The sequence below is a fragment of the Convolutriloba macropyga genome, chromosome 2 (assembly GCF_964194025.1).
Source record: "Convolutriloba macropyga chromosome 2, txConMacr16.3, whole genome shotgun sequence".
NCBI lineage: Eukaryota > Metazoa > Xenacoelomorpha > Acoela > Convolutidae > Convolutriloba > Convolutriloba macropyga.
Genome location: NC_134469.1, coordinates 71,320,617 through 71,337,301, shown reverse-complemented (window position 1 = coordinate 71,337,301; position 16,685 = coordinate 71,320,617). Strand labels below are relative to the sequence as shown.

General features: G+C 34.3%; 2 protein-coding genes across 2 annotated transcripts in view; one reads left to right on the top strand and one right to left on the bottom strand.

The window, feature by feature from the left end:
* Window positions 1-16,685, bottom strand: part of LOC142334674 (ubiquitin-fold modifier 1) — a 286,602-nt gene that overhangs the window by 148,538 nt on the left and 121,379 nt on the right. The window lies entirely within an intron of this gene.
* Window positions 784-16,685, top strand: part of LOC142335437 (uncharacterized) — a 39,286-nt gene continuing 23,384 nt past the window's right edge. The window contains exons 1-4 of the mRNA XM_075383924.1: window positions 784-852; window positions 1,275-1,306; window positions 1,385-1,414; window positions 9,989-10,110. Of these exons, the coding sequence (XP_075240039.1) occupies window positions 797-852; window positions 1,275-1,306; window positions 1,385-1,414; window positions 9,989-10,110 (240 nt within the window). The 5' untranslated portion in view covers window positions 784-796. The remainder of the gene's footprint in view (window positions 853-1,274; window positions 1,307-1,384; window positions 1,415-9,988; window positions 10,111-16,685) is intronic.

Below are 16,685 nucleotides of genomic sequence, written 5' to 3'. Positions count from 1 at the left end.
TGGAAAAGCGAACATACAGAAACTACGAAACCAAACATACCGACAATTTCTGACACTTCACAACCGACCTAAGCAAACTTTTTTAACGTTTCAATACCGAAACCAAGTAATAGAAACCAAAGATACCGAAGTTTTTTCTTAACGGACCGAACATACCGACTTTTTCTTGCGTGGACAACCTGAACATACCAAACATTTCTTAGGTCGTATTTGTCTGGTCGTCCGGACTAGGGTAATGGTTAGAAAAAAAATCTCGGATAGATTGTATTAATGTCAGTTATTTGAATAACTTCAATTGCTCGGATGGGATTTTTTCCAAGTGACAATAATAATTTAGTTAGGCCCCAAAGGGTCAGACAATCCTTGAGAAATTATAACTGTTTAATTTAGTTAAGACAACTGATAATTGTAGCAGCTGGTTTTCACGGAGATGGAGAACCTAAGAAGAACAAAAAAGTTACATATGTCTGAACTCTGAACAATTACTAAGCTGTTTGTTGACAAAAGGAAACAGGAAGAGGCAGACTAAATTCTGTTGTTTTTCTTTGACCAGAGGCATCTGTGGCTACAGATTGTTCCAGCTATCATTCAAAATCAAGAGCACTCTTTGAATTCCAAACACTGCATCCTGAAAAATAATAACCTTAGCAGACATAAATTTAAGTTAAGTTTTGTGTTTGGTTATGAAACCAAGGGTAGCATATGGGTTTTCTGGTTCTATTTCATTCAATCTAACAATAGAGGGTCGTTAGCATTCAGTAGATTTTGAAGTCATTCCACAAAGTGTGTCTTTGAAATGCAGTCGTCAAAGATGTTTCCTATTTTATTTCTCTTCACAACACTGCTATCTCGGTGAGAAATTTTTCCTTGCTAAACTATCAAATTGCCAAATAAATGCCATAAAATAAGCGTATATGCATACACACACACACACACACACACACACACACACACACATATATATATATATATATATATATATATATATATATACACAATATAATGTATATATATATATATATATATATATACATACATATATATATATATATATATATATATATATATATATATATATATGCATATATACTTCAGATTATTTTTTAAAGCGTAAAAACTGCGAACCAGTTGAATTTCATCAAAAGTTTTTGTTATCGAGTCCTCTTTTGATCCGACTCTCTGTAACATCCGCAATTATTGGGTGGCGTTTTTTTTACAAAATTGTTTTAAATCTTAACTAAGAGTTGTGCAATTGATCAATCTGATTGGTTTAGGTGCCATGGAGGTAAACCAACATGTGTCGAAGGTATGTTGAGCTTCATAATTAATTATTACTCTGTCTACATTAGTAATCCTTTAGTTTTCTGAAAATGAAGTTGTTTAGAATGCCCAGAAGGCTTCGAGAGAGTGTCAGGTATGTATAACAAGATGTTACATGCTGTATTTCCATTTGATTTGATGATTTGTGACTTTGTGAGTTGAACAATTATTGCAAAATGTGTAAACTGAAACAAAAATTTATCTACATCCTCATTTCAAAATTGCTGGTTTAATAAAGAACATGCAGGGATAGTTGGTACCAACTGCTATTTCTGAGGCAAAAAAATAAACTTTTTGCCATTGGATATACCGAGGGAATCAACTTAATCAATTTTTGATAAAGTTTTTTATTAATCGAAAGTTATAGCGAAGAGACTTAAGACAAAATCGTTTTGGTTCCAAAAATGAATGCAATATAATAACTCTAAGCGTCGTTTTAATGTTTCAGTTAGCATTGAATTTGTTAACATTTTTACTGGACCAGCAAATGTTCCAGCACACTTCATTATCAGCAGGCTTCATTCAAAATATTCAATTTGTAAGATACTCTGATTTAAAATTCCGTGCGGTGATTTTCATTTCAATTTTGCTGTTAGAAGACAGATAGCTAAAGTCTGTTCATGGCTGATTATGGTCTGGATGGGTCTGATCATGGCAACAATAAAAACGAGTAGTCAAAAACGAGCACGTATGAAAAACGAGCCAAAGTTTGATCATGGCAGATTATCGTCTGGATGGGTCTGATCATTATCGCATACTTCGACCTGGGTACTGTCAGGGCACTTGCCAAATTGTTTTGTAAGATGTCTTTGGTCGATAAATTTTGCTTAGCAGACCAGATGAAAAGACAACAAAACACTTAAATAATATCTGAAGACAGTTTTGAAAGCTTCTGAATACTTCAAAAAGGAAATGAGGAATGATGTTTTGCCATTTCACCTGACAAATGATGCCAAAAGTTTAATAAATAGAAAAAAATGGATTATTCAGAGCATGTGCTTGCTTTTCTACGCCTTTGGTACGTATTTTTTTGCTAATTTGTGCCGCATGGGAACATCCGTTCGAGATAATTAAAAAGTTAACGAATACGCGGAAAAATTGTACAAGCATCAACCTACCGTTTGAAATCTTTTAAAAAAGCTTGAATTCTATCAAAACGAGCATGCGATGCAAAATATTGATTCAGCCAACATTTGACTATTAAACTCATGGCAATATGGTGAAAAAAGAAGTTATCGGCAAAAATTAGTTTTTTTAAAATATCATTGACATACAGAAGCTAACAATTGACATTCACTAAAAAGACTCTAACAATCTGCTAGTAAGCATTGAAAATCCTAACCAATAACCATCATAGACCCACGTAGAGTAAAAAAAGAATATGCTCCAATAACACGTTTTTAATTCTTTTTCTTAAAAAATTTCTCAGGTAGTCTTAAATGAGCACACTAATTTCCTCCCTAATTTTCTCAATGGGAGATCAACTGGCTGCTCTCCTACTTATGCCAGGAAAAACTTTAGCCGCCCCGTTCGTTTCAGAGGTTTCAAATCTGTCCGAATATTAAGTTCTTGCGATTTACTTTTGTGTTTTATTCGCTATATTTTATATCACCTCTACGATAAAATTTTTGTTCATGGTTATTTGCTAATCTTATTTTGTTTTCAATATCAACTGGGTTTTCTGCAAATCACACAAAACTGGATCTCTTTATTATTACTAGATCATTCCGACGGGGAAACAAATCGAAGACAATGATTCATGTCAGAGACCGTATAAGTGCAAATATTTGAATCTAAAGTTCAGTTTCGCTCTTTGTGCTCGACCAAATTACCAGACATTTTCTGGCTTAACAATAATTTCGAATACAAAAAACCATAACAATTTACTACTCAAGAAGCGTTTTTCGATGCGCACAAAGTGCCAATTTAATGAGGCAAAATTGGCAAGTTTCAATCTATTTTTGTTAGTTTTTCGAGCTATTTTTGTTCTTTGGCTCTGACTTGCGCACGTCTAATCTCAACTGTTGAAAGATTGAATTGTGCTTTGTCATCACAACTCCTAATTTTCATTTTATCTTGCAAAAATGATGTCTGCAATTGTCTGTTATCCACGTGGAATATCCACCGAAAATTACTAATTGACGTCAGGAATTCGGTGTATATTTGATGCAAAAATTTGATTTTAAATCCGCCGCACCTAACGTATTCATATGTTGAAACATGTCTACTCTTTTTTTGTGCTAGACCAATCAGTATAACGATACGTTTGCTCTATAACCGCATACATTGCTTTCTTCCCACTGCTCCTGAACCACTCCCATAAAATGAAGTGTTTTGGCTGTTTTGAGCTTCCAATTGAATGCGTGTTGAATTAAATATTTTGCGAGCGGCTATTGAATCCATGCTGCAACGTATAATGTAAACTTTTGTTCAGATTGAGAAAATTCTGTGCCATTGTTGCTGATCCTTGTGCTCAGCTTGTCTTTTTCGGCAATAACACGCAGGACTGCTTTGAGAAAACTGTCTGTATCCAACTCAGGCACTACATTCAAAAATAATTTCATCAAAATTAGATACCACTATTGCTGATTGTTCCATTGTACAATTGTAATAGCGAAAAGTCTAAAATAGTTTGCTTTAACATTTGTAAAGGCTGCTCAAGCGTTTAACCGCTCATCGGAAAAAATCTGTCAATGATGTTATCGCTTGCGTTTCGCATTTTTTGCTGCTGACACAAATGATTTTTATTGAAATTAGGTCTTCTTTTATTCCAAAAATACGTTTTTTGGCACAGTATTTCTTACAAGCTCAATGCCTTCATTGCAATTGTCCTGTGCTCTTTTCGCAAGAATATTTAAACTGAGTTTTGTTTAAAATACCACAATAGTGGATAATTTGTATTGACGTCCAATTGACTTTTATTTACTGTAATTTTGGCACAAAAAAGTCCTTATTTAATCAAGGAAAAAGCAAAAAAAGTAGAATTTTTCTGTTTCGCGGAAGTTTTTAAAGCTTTGAGAGAATTCATCTGTTCAACAAACTGTTCTAGTTGTAGTAAACTGAAGTTTATTGTCTTCTCGTTTTTTTGATCAACTCTTACTATGAGTATTGCTGGTATGCGATTTCTCGCTGGTTGTATCTGTGACATTGCATCCACTTGCTTGTTTAAGTTACTGTAACGTTCCAATTGTAACATCTGTTTTCTTTGGTTTTGTCATGAAGACCAGTTTGAGTACGTTGTCGTCATCTGAGCAAAGACATGGCCGCTTGATCTGCCAATCATTTTTTGGTCTTTTCACCCAGGCTCGTGCAGTGAGCCACTCGTTTCTTCCAAGTTCCTTATTGCTGACTGCGCGGGTGCCAAATTGATATGAATCACATGTTTGATCTGTTATGTTTTGGTAGTATCCAATATTTCAGCCGCTTGATTGGCCACAAAAACACTAGTTAATTACGATGAGAGCCGTTCTCGCCCTCCGGTACTGGAATTAAAACTGACCAAAATTTTTCATCTACATTTCATATTCCTCGATTACCTGATCTTTTCGTTAGACTGCCATGACTGCTGCTTGCAATTCTAAGCATTGTATTGAAAGGTGTCTCATTTGTGTCACTCTGCAAGTTCCAATAACAATAGCTACGAAGTCTAATTAGTCTTTGGCTTCACCCAACTATGCTGGTCTCAGCCAATTATGCTGGAAGTAGTTCTTTCCGATTAACTAAACCTGCTTCTCCATCAAGATTCACTTCATTACCCCAATGTTTTTCGTTCTTCGTCCAGAGGCCTTTCAGACGTTGTCTCTTGTGATCACTGAAAGGAAAAAATGGTCAGCTGGATTCAAGGTTTGAAAAACTAGTGACCGAACTTTTCTCTGTTTTTCTGGATATCATTTTTGTTGTTGATACCTCCGCTCAATTGACGACCATCAGCAGATTCATTCCAATTAATGAAAAAAACCTCCGTATTAGTTTCATCATCTACTTGTTTCACATGTTGATTAACTTCAAACATTTGGGGTTAACAGCGAACCAGCTATTCTGATGCTTAACTGTTGTTGAAGCTCAAAGCCTTGTTGTGAGAGAAAAGGTTGTAGCTGAGTTAAAGTTTAAGCTGCTCTTTTCTTAAACACCATAATGAACTCTTCCATTTTGAGTTTGTTTTCCGCGCAATTGGATTAGGTTCTTCGTTATCGTGCTCAACTGTCTTGAGAGCCTAATTCGCACAAATTGATTGACACTGATGAATATATACTGGGATTAGTCCTTAGTTCTCCTGCAACAGAGAAATTTTATGCAACTTCAATTCCGTTTGGAAATTTGCGCTTGCGGAAAGGACGATTTAATATCGGTTTTACGTCTGTTGATCTGTAATGAAATCCGAACTTCGTTCCAATAATTTCATGTACAGGATCGGATCCCACTCGTAGCTTGTTGTTTAGGCATATTTCTCTAATTTAATGCAGTGCTGCAAAAAGTCTCTTCTAGGTTTGTTTTGTATTTGTGGAAAATACCATTCTTTCCGAAATGTAACATCAACTTCAGATTAGTTCAATATCTCGGCGAATTAATTTTTTCGCGTATGCAACTATCCAATGTTGAGAGAATTTTATCAAATTTGGTTCCCATTGCACTCTTTCATTGGCTCAAAATGCAGTCGTATTTGGTCAGCCGGTTTGACCCTGAATCACTGCGCAGCATTCCTTCTTCATGCTGCTCGCCCGTAGTTATTATTGTGCTCTCCAAAATCTTTTCTGCTTGCAGTTTCTTGTTGGACGTACTTACTAACAACGTTGATTTTGGAAGCATAGGTTTTCATGTAGCAACATTTTGGGATATTTTCAGCCATTTTCTTTAAAGGTCATATGTCGAACTTATTGTCTTTGTTTCTCCGTTACGGGATCATTCACGACGTATCCTAATTCTGTTGGAACGACAAAAGACTCACTTTTTCTTTTTTTTGTAGTATAATGTGCGTCATATGGTCTATGAATCTCGACCACGGATAAGGCCAACTTCTGTTGTGGGCCAACAATTGAAGTGGTTCAATTTTTGATTCACATTATGGAAGTCGCATTTTTGTCTCCTAATAGATTTGGCGCCGTGCAAAGCTGTCAGTTGAGCGCACCTTTGAATGAAGTCTCTTTTTTCTCCAGACACTTCTTCTGTATTCGGATACTCCGTTCCGTATCTATCAGCTACATTCAAGATGGTTGCCTTGGGGTTGTAACCACTCTTGCACTGTTTGGACACTGCTTGAAACCAATGATTAGCTATCGAAGAGAGCATACGAGTTTAGCCTGCTAACACCCCTCTGTATTGAGAAACAGTCAACTTGGACAAAGTTCGTAACTTCGTTTCTCTGGTTGATTGTCGCTGCACCCAGGTTGACTGATTTATTGCCCTCGCCCAATTCGTTTTCTGAGTTGAGAAACCAATTGATCGTCAAAATATGCATTTATATCGAATGTGTTGCCCGTACAATCTTTGAATGTTTGTCTTTTTTCCGGCTATAAGAGTCGGTTCTCAACTGCAGTAATTACCCTGCAGTTGCTTTCTTTCTTTCACCTTTGAGCTCTCACTGATATAATTTAAACCTTCCAGAACCCTTTTTCTTCTGTTTGCTCTCCATTCAACCTCAAAACCTTTCCCACACGAATGCTTTTATAGCTAACCATTTTCATAACAAAATCAGATCAAGCCAGTCTTAATCATTATTATCAATTTAGCAGTCCACTTCTCTTTAAGAACTTGGTGCAGCTTATCTACTGCCGTCTATGGTGTTGAATTTGATTGCAGGTCACCAAATTGTCTGTACTCTTTCTGCACTTACACAAAGTTTGAACCATTAGCTATAGAATTAACAAGACTAGAGGAGTTATGAGGTTTCCGTTGACTTGCCTTAAGAAGACTCTCAAGTTGCTTGTGGATATAACATCAGATATTCCTATATTATGAGGCATTGTCAATAAAATCAAGGTAGCAGTAGAGAACTGAGAACTGGTAGAATAACCCCAGCCAGATATTGCTGAAATTGCTTTGCCAGTCAGTACAATTTGCACGGTTCAAACAGGCTGATTATTGCATGGGTCGGTGATCCACTGTAACAAGGAACATACTAGGAAACTCCTGCAACTCCTGTTCGACTTCATCGTCGGTAGTCTACTGCTATCTAAAACTGCACTTTTGCAACAAAAAAATATTTTTTCTTGGGTTAGCGTTCTGGTGGTCAATGTTTAGTAAGTGGTCGCGTAGAGACATCTCTCTTCTTCGGGGTGTAGTTAACGGGTAATTTTGTCTGCCTATTGGTTGACTGGGAAGGAACGCGGTCAATTGAAATTGCGGTTCTATTCGTTTGTGCTCTATCTCACGGTCTTTATCCATTAGATGAAGTTTGGTTTCCAGCTCTAGTTTTCTTCAAGCAAACCGATTTTTTCTGGTCACTGTTTAACCTCAATTTCGACATTGAATTATTTTATACGTTTGATTCGCTGTAGAGGTTTCTGAAACATTTTTCGTCTAATGACTGTTCAAAACGTCTCCGTTTTTCTTAACCTTTGAGCTACTGTGTTTTCCATTTGGTTGTTGTCGTTTTTCTTGTTTTTTTTTCTCGTTGCTTAGATCATGTTGCTTTGTACACCCTTCATTGCTGGTTGCGTGCCTTTGATTTTATATGCAAGCCCTGCCAAATCTTGCATGCTTTAGGTTTTATTCAACAAAGTTTGCCTGTAAGGGTGCAGACTTGTTTCAACGCCGTAGGTTTCTGGCATTTTTTCTTCTAGTAAAAACTTCAGAGTAAAGCAAACTGCTGGCAGAGCGGCTTCAGTTTTTTTGTGTCGACCTGAATTGTCATTTTTGGGAAAATTTTGTTTTTTCTTTCTCATAAATTTCGTTTACTCTTAACTTTTTTCACTAAACCTTAAAATGTATGGTTTTTCTTTTCAACAGATTGGACAGCGATTTGCCTTCCATTCTCCGAGTTGGGGAAACAAAATTAAAAATTGTCTTCCATTTGTGAATTAGAAAGCTTTACACCACCCAGATTGTCTCAGAGACTTAAATTTCATTGTAAAAAATGGTTTGCCGTTTAATTTTCTGAACTGTTTTGTTCGCTATATTGAAGATTACCATCCCATTGAAAATTCAGTATACGAATACTTGCTACTCTCAGTTTTTCAATATTGATTTGCACTGGGTTTACTGCAAATCACACAACACAGGGTCTCTTTAAGTATACAAGATCAATCCGATAGGGAAACAATTTGAAGGCAAAGATATATGTCTGAAGCTGCTTATGTTTTTTTGCTTTTAAGCTGTTTGTGTTTAACTCATTGTACTCACAAATCAAAACACAAGAAGCCGGTTGTCGGAACAGTTGGATTGCTGCTCAACAATTTGTAGGCAGAGGGCACAGGACGATTTACTGCTCAAGAAAAATTTTCAATAAAAGACACAGTAACCATCTACTTCTTAAGAATTGTGATCCAGTGTGCACTCTATGTCAATACAAAGAAAAAACTACCTAGTTTCCACTTACTTATGGATGTTTTTAAAGCTCTATTTTTAACCTGATCCTTCTGTTATGCATGTCAGTTTGCAGCTGTTGATTGGTTAAAGTTGATCGACAGCACTCTAAAACGTCACTTTTTCCATGCAAAATTGATGTCATGAACTTTTTGTTAAACATTTTGAACATCCACCAAATATTCCAAACGCACGTTGGCAATTTTGTGTAGAATTGACGTAATAGTTTGTTTTTAATTATAGCGTACACCAACGTATTTTTATGTGCGTGTCAACTTAATTAAGAGTAGGATATCTTTTTTTAATGAGACATTTAGTAAAACCCGGCTTCACATGCACAGATAACTACATCATAACGCTGCTGAATCTCGGGAGCCGGGAGATTTTAAAACACGACAGCTTATTTATCAAACTGAAAGCATCAAACAGTCCAAATTTCAGCAAACAGCTGGACTAATTTCTATTCAGACCTTAGCCAAATATATTGACAGAAATTAAAAACTGAAAGTCATTAAAATTGTGTCTACCACGGGTAGAATTTAATGCTTAAAGTAACCTTAGTGTAGATCGACCAAAAACGTAACTACGCAAAATAAGATATCACAAATTTTCTTCTTCAATGTTTTTTTTGGGGTCAACACATTTTTTTTAAATGTCGAGACAATTATCTCAGCTTTCAAATTTCCAATGAAAGTAAGAAATGAGGTTTTCAACGGTTTTGAAAAAATTTGATAACCTTTTCGATAATATGGAAATTTTCAATTTTTATTCAATCAGTTTATTATTCAATCCTTAAATTGTAGAAAACCCATGGAAGATTTTTTATGATATACATGGACTAATAAAGCTTTATTCTAAAGTACATTAGATAACTTTCTTTCGCATAAAAAATTCTGACAAGAATGGAGAAAAAGTATTGAATATATTGTACAAAAAAGTATAACAATTTTCACGTTAATCAATAGCAGTTTGTTAGAAAGAGCGATCAATGACGGTTATCCGGTCAAAAAGGGGTCATCCTTTTAAGGTTAAATCCCTTAAAACATTAAAGCGATTGAAAAAGATCAATGCTTTCAATTTAGTACATTTACTCGTCAAAAAGAGCGCAGAAGATGCTAATTTTTTTAATGAAAACTTTCAAATTAAGGGTTGGAGCACTGTTACAAGTTGATGCTTGACTTGGGTCCAGTGAGTCATGACAAGGCAGTAGCTGCGTGTGGGTATGAAGGAGGGGCAACTTCTGTGACCTTTGACCGACCAGGGGATGATGTTAGTCATGATCAATTACTTCCAGCGCTTTCCGCAGATTTTAAATATGATTTGCGTTCAAGTTACGTGAACATTTCTTATTTTGAAAGTGTTTTTTCGCTAATTGAAGGATGCCTTCAAAGCAGGTTTTAGATTGCGAGTAAAAGTTCCCTGACCTGATAGAACTTTGGGATATATTGACGAATTTAGAAACTCGTATTATTATATGTTCATTGTTAAGGGGCTATGTGTTTCAATGTTTCCGTTCATTGCTTACATTTTCTGTTCCAGTCAAATTCCGCTAATTTCCAGCATTTTTTTCAACAATTACACTAATTCTGGTCAAATTCCGCTCATTCTGGTGACTTCTTGCATTTTTATGAGCGCACATTGAGCGGAGTCCTCGACCTGCGTTTAAAATCGCTACAAGCCACATAGATCCAGTTTCTACCTGTGTTGAGGCGTTACCGCTACTTCAGGGAACTTTTGTGAGAAATGAGCTGAAAGTGCTTCAATTATTAGAAATTTCCCTCTAAGTAGAGGAGGAACTATATGCTCAACTAGGGATGCTCATTATTTTTAATCGATAGCTAATGCTTCCATTTCCTTTGAAATTAAATGTTTTCAAAAACACATACGTTTTTTTCAATTTTTTTCCTTATGTTCTTTTTATCGGCTTTTGTCCAAGTGCCATTAAAATCCGGTCCCTTATATTATCTTAAAACCTACAATTTATTTGTTTTTGATGCTAATTAGACTTTTTTGATAGTTTTCTCTGATGCTATTTATATATGTTTCTAGAAAAACACTCTGATTTTCGGCCATAATAAACGCTTACTTTTGTTAATTGATTTTGTTAATTAATTGATTCCTCACCCAGTCTGATCAATAGGAAGCCCCATTGGCTCTCCAAGGTGGCATTGTAAAATTCATTGTCTCCCTAACAATTGGTTCAGTGGGCTCCAATAGAGTAACACAGGAATCAATATAGTAACTTGAGTTGAAAGCTGATAATTGTTATCGTTTTGCCTGTTTTATTCTTGTTTCTTTGCACTTGTTAGCGAGTCTCGTCAAAGACCTTTTAGGTTTGCTTTGATGTGAATTACCAGTTGATTCGTTTAGTACAGGTTTAATTTGATGCTACTTTGGGTTTTCAGTGTTATTGAGCCTATTATAAAGTTTTCAGTGTTTTGTTGTTTTTCTTGTGTTGCAGTCTTAATAATGGAGGACATCTTCGGCTCTCCAATGCAGCAACTTTATTAATTGATTTTGTGGTTCACATTCAAAACATTTCTTTGCTCATTAAAAAATCAATTGCAAACAGTTTATTTGTTTTTAAAAGTTTTGTTTCTCTTCCTCATTTTGTGGAAAATTGACTTGAAAATGTGGATGAACGGACTCGAAATTTTATGTGCCAATGAGTTCACCGAGCCTCCGTGTCATTCTTAAAGGAAGCATTATAAAAAAAATAAAAAACGATTCAAAGTTTGTTGCAAAACGTTCTGCTGATAAAGGTTCTAAATAAACACTATTAACTGCAAGAGAGATCTATTGTTGCATAATCTTGAGCTTGTCAAAAAGTTGGCCGACAATTTTAGTTGAAAGGGAAGTTGATACTTCAATGTTTTTCGTTTTTGTAAAAAAAAAATTTATGTGCTGGGCCTATTAATTACATTTTGTCATCATATTACTGTGTCGTTGTGTTTTTAAAGCTTCTAATAAGATTTGTTTTTCACTAAATCTGTGACTTGAGGTTCATAATGGGAGCAGTTGATGAGCATTGTGTCATTGAATTGCAAATTTTTATGGTTTTATGGTATTCTTGATACACGTTGATAGAAAACATATTAAAACTAGGTTGACCTTGCCAATATCTTGACATGGCACATACCATTAAAATATCAAGATTTATAAAAACGTGTCGGATTTTTGGATGGGTATCAAGAAACAAGATATAGGCGAGGTATCAAGATTCAGCAACACAAAGATTCTCTAAAACAAGACTTAGCAAGATTTTATATGAATAAGCAGGAGTTATCAAGATTTATAAAGAAATATCAAGAGCGGTACGAAAATTCAGCGCCCGTTAGCTGATTAACCGATAAATGGCCTAATTTGTCTAGCATAAAAACATTTTTAACTGGTTGCAAGCTTGGCTCGCACATAGTACACATCTTCTACAGGAACGCCCATGGGAAGGCTCCAACAAATGCCTCTAAAAACCTAAGAAAGATCTAAAGATTTAATCAATATCACAGTCAAACAAAACTGAAACGTTTCATATCTCTTTTTGAAAACCAACTAAGTTCTTGTTATAAGTACAGTACACTAAGCAAGCACAACTTGTTTTTTTTGGCACAGATTTTCAAAAAATATTTTTATCTTTTCCGTATTGCAAAAAAAGAGAAATTTTTCACATCAGTTAGTAGCAATTTACGTTCTCTTCTTTAAAGTATTTTCATTTTAAAGGTACATTAACTAATGTAAGAAAAGATTGAAAAACGAAGTATTGTTGCATTTTTTTAAAAAAAATTTAAAACAAGTAAAAAACATTCAACGCAAAACATTTTTAGAATGTTGATGAAATATATAAAGATTTTGATATAATGCGTTCTAACATTCTGGTATATCGCTGCTCCAATGAATTGTGCCAAATAGCTGGCCAAAGAACAGTTGAGGCTCTGTTACTTGAGATTTTAGCATATCATTAATGAAACATATTCGCATTTTTTACTAAGAAAAAAAGGAGCTAAGAGTGAATTGAAACAAATTAATTTAAATGAAGACGAGGCAAACCTAGATTTATTTTCAATTTGCAGATCCGAGATAATTGGGCGTCTAATTTTGATATCTAAAATATAATTAAAATTTTAGGTTTTTACAATTAAAAACTGCTGCATGTCATTTTGCTCTCACTCTGTTTTTTTGTTTTACGGGAGATTTTTGTTTTTCTTTTTGGGACGAAATACATCGAGCAGCGATCAGACATGCTTGCAATTGTTATCAAAATATGTCAAGATTTTGTTAACAGCTGCCAAGACATTTCTTTGGTTTATCCTGATATGATTTTACCACGAACGTATAAAGATTTACTGTGAATTATCGGTAGTTCAAGTTCATGGCAAGATGTTTCAAGTTCTGCAAGAGATGTCAAGATTACGCATGTCTTATCAAGGTGTATAATATTTCAATTCACTGGGAACAAAAAAGTATAAAACGTTCCAAACTTAAAATTTTCCTGTTCAACATATTATGAAAACGTAACTTGATCAAGTGAATATGAAAACATTGAACAAGTCTTGAATTAGAAATTCAGTTTTATTGATTTTCTCTGAATCATTGACTCTATGAGGACTCTAATTGTACCGCTTTTGTGCGCTAAAAAATTCAGATGTCCGGGAGGTAATCCATGAGCCACTGAATAGCGCGTATCCAGTCGACATGTTTCGTCAGATTGTATATAACTTGATTGAGTTGATACTGAAAATAATTTGAAAACAGAAAAAAAATCAAGATTTGAAAAAAAAGAGAAAATGATCATTTCTTTGACTCCGAACAAAAGTTTTGTTGTGTTGGAAGTGTGGGCAGTTCTCTTTTTCTGATTGGTGATTTTGCATAAATAAAAATGTTCAGTTTTTCTTTCCCTTTATAAAGAAAAAAATGTTTGTATTTAAAAAATCAAGACAACTGTTAAGCCTTATAAAAGCCTGTTCATTAACGTATATCTGTTTTTATCCTTTGCTATCTCTTTGAGTCATTATCTCTCTATTCTTGGGAACTTCTTGAGAAAAACTGCTCTTTGAATTGTCGAAAGCAAAAAAAAATAATAATTAAACGGCAAAAATTGTTAAATTTATTTTAAATTTGTAAGCATTTACCTCTCAGAAAATGAGTTAGGTTGAATAAATACCCAATTTTTGTTGGTTTAATCAATTGTGGTGAAAAGATTTTTTCAAAGAAGATTTTCAATTTTATTAGCAATACATATGTTGAACAAATGATCTATTTTTCATTAATTTAAGTGTTTTAAGTCTTTTACAATTATAATTTTTTATCAAATAAGGGACTATGTTCGCTATAAACTTTCAATAAATTCACAACCAAATATGGATTTTTAAGGAAAAATGAATTAAGTGATGTTGAAAAAATAATTTTTGACTTTTGGCAGAATTTTGTCACAACCTTAAGTTTAGCACAAAAATGTAAAAAGAAAGTTCAATTTCAATATTGCTGACATTAACTCATTTTTGGATGAATCTGTTAAGAGAAACAGAAACATTCCAAACAAGTTTTTTAGCGTCGTGAATCCACCTCCTGGTCTGCGAACCGTGCTGCCTGAGATTTTAGTTGAATTCGGCTTGAGATGTTTGGCTAATAAAAACAATCAAACGGAGTGCACTTCGTTTTAGTGCACTTGATCAGTGTTTACCTTGTCATACTCTCGAATCAGTTTAAGCCCATAAATTTAAGTGTGTAGTAATGTATCAAGTTTTGTTACCTTAAACAGACTTAAAGTTATTCTCGTTAATTTCATCCTTCAGCTATTCGTCAATTGAAAAAAAATTGGGAATCAGCATAGTTGTTCTCAATCTGATACTATGATAAGTTATGACATCAAAACGAAATGTCAAAGAAAAACAAGCAGAAGCAGAAGCTTTCTGAGTTTTTCGCAAGCTTTTGGTTTCATTGTAAACTCTTTGGCTCCCATACTTTTGACTAAAAAACTATGCAAAATATATGTTTGCTAAAATCACAGTCGAGCCAGCTGTTCCACCGAAGGCATAAATTTTGAGGTTTCGTTAAACTGAAATTTCATTTCCAAAATTTGCCAAATCTTTGACCTATCTCAGTGCCATCTTTGGCCACATTGTCATACCTGATTATTATCAAGTTGGTTCTGTTGCATAAGTGAAGAAAAGCAGAACTGTCGAAGAAAGAGACCAAAAGCGCAAATTAATTTATAAACGGCACCCGATTTTTTATATTGCGAATAAATTTTCTGACTTCTTAACTTTGGATTTTTGCAGACTCAACATAAGCGTTTTCAATTAATTTAGTGAAAACAGTTTGCGAGCATAAAAGAGAAATTGAATTTGACAATGAAATTAGAGTTTGGCTGGAGAGATATAATTAAAAACGATCATAATGGTGGATGACATTTGAATTAATGTGACAAAAGCGCTTTACTAATTTTTGAATAAATACTCATTGCTTAGCTTTTGAAAAAAAATCAAGATACCAATTTTACTTTAGCATAAAGAATCGTATTGAGAACGTTGAAGCCGACAAAATTTGGTTTGCTTTTTCGAAGTTTGCAAATACGATAAAAAATTGGGAAAAATCCGAAGCGTCAAAGCGAATAAAATTAGGGAAAAAAATTGTCGAAAAAAATTTCAGAGCTATCAGTAAATATCTGCACCCGAACGAATGAAAAAGATATCAATTTTCATGGCTAATAGTAGCTTGATCTTTTTTTATTTATTTCTTTGATTTTATTTAGCACTGTAGTGTCCAATTAATTTCAATTAATGACCTCAAATTAGGCGCAATAATTTTTATTTCGAATTCTTACCTTATCTGAGAAAATTTATCAAACATTTGAAGTCAGCCGAATTGAAACCTTTTTGTGAAATTTATCCACTAAAATTAAACGAAAAATTAAACGAAAAATGAAAACCAACCCATTCAAAACTGCCAAAACTGATTTGGCTGCAAATGAAGTGGACAGAGAGTATTCTGAGCAACGAAAAATTTGGTTTTATGGTCAAACAATTCGATTATACCCCAGTGATTCTGGAATTTTTACCGTGTAAGATCTGATAAGATGCTGATCAAAAATTGTTATCGTGTAAGATCTTATCTGGGCTTATGCGATAAAAATTCTGCCATACGTGAACCTCAACAGTGTAAGAACTGATAAGATACTTATCAGATCTTATAAGATCATAATTCAACTTTGCTGAACTGTTATCTTAAAAAATCTGATAAGTATCTTATCAGATCTTACACGATAAAAAATCACGTAGGGCAGAATTTCTATCGTGTAAGATCTGATAAGACGTGTTTTAATGATTTCAATATAACCGTATACCGTAGTCAAGTTCCTATGAAAGTTTAAAAAAATAATCGGCCAACTAACCAATTTTGGAAAAAATATGTGTTTTGTTCCTTTTTTGGCGGCAGTTTTATTGTGAGTCTTAACTAAGTACTATGGCTAAACTTAGCAGTCCGAGATGGTTTTGGTCTCGAAAGTATAAAAAGTTTTAGCCTAGCTTGATAGTTTCCGCTCCAGAGAAAGCCCCCGACACTCGAATAACCTTTTTCAGAATATCTTATAAGTCTCAATCGACGATATAAATACCTCACTTTGTTGCTCTGACACTTAATGTTGCATGCTGTAAATTTTCGGCTACCGCTTTAAAGCAACTCTGAATTGTCTTCAATATGAAGAACATGCCAAACTTCAAGACTTTTTATGGTATAAGATCTAATGAATATTATATAAAAAGATGAGTCATATATCTTTTGCGAATGTTTATCTTACAAGACCTTATAAGTTTCTTATAAGATCTAACACGAGAAACGTTTTTTTGTCA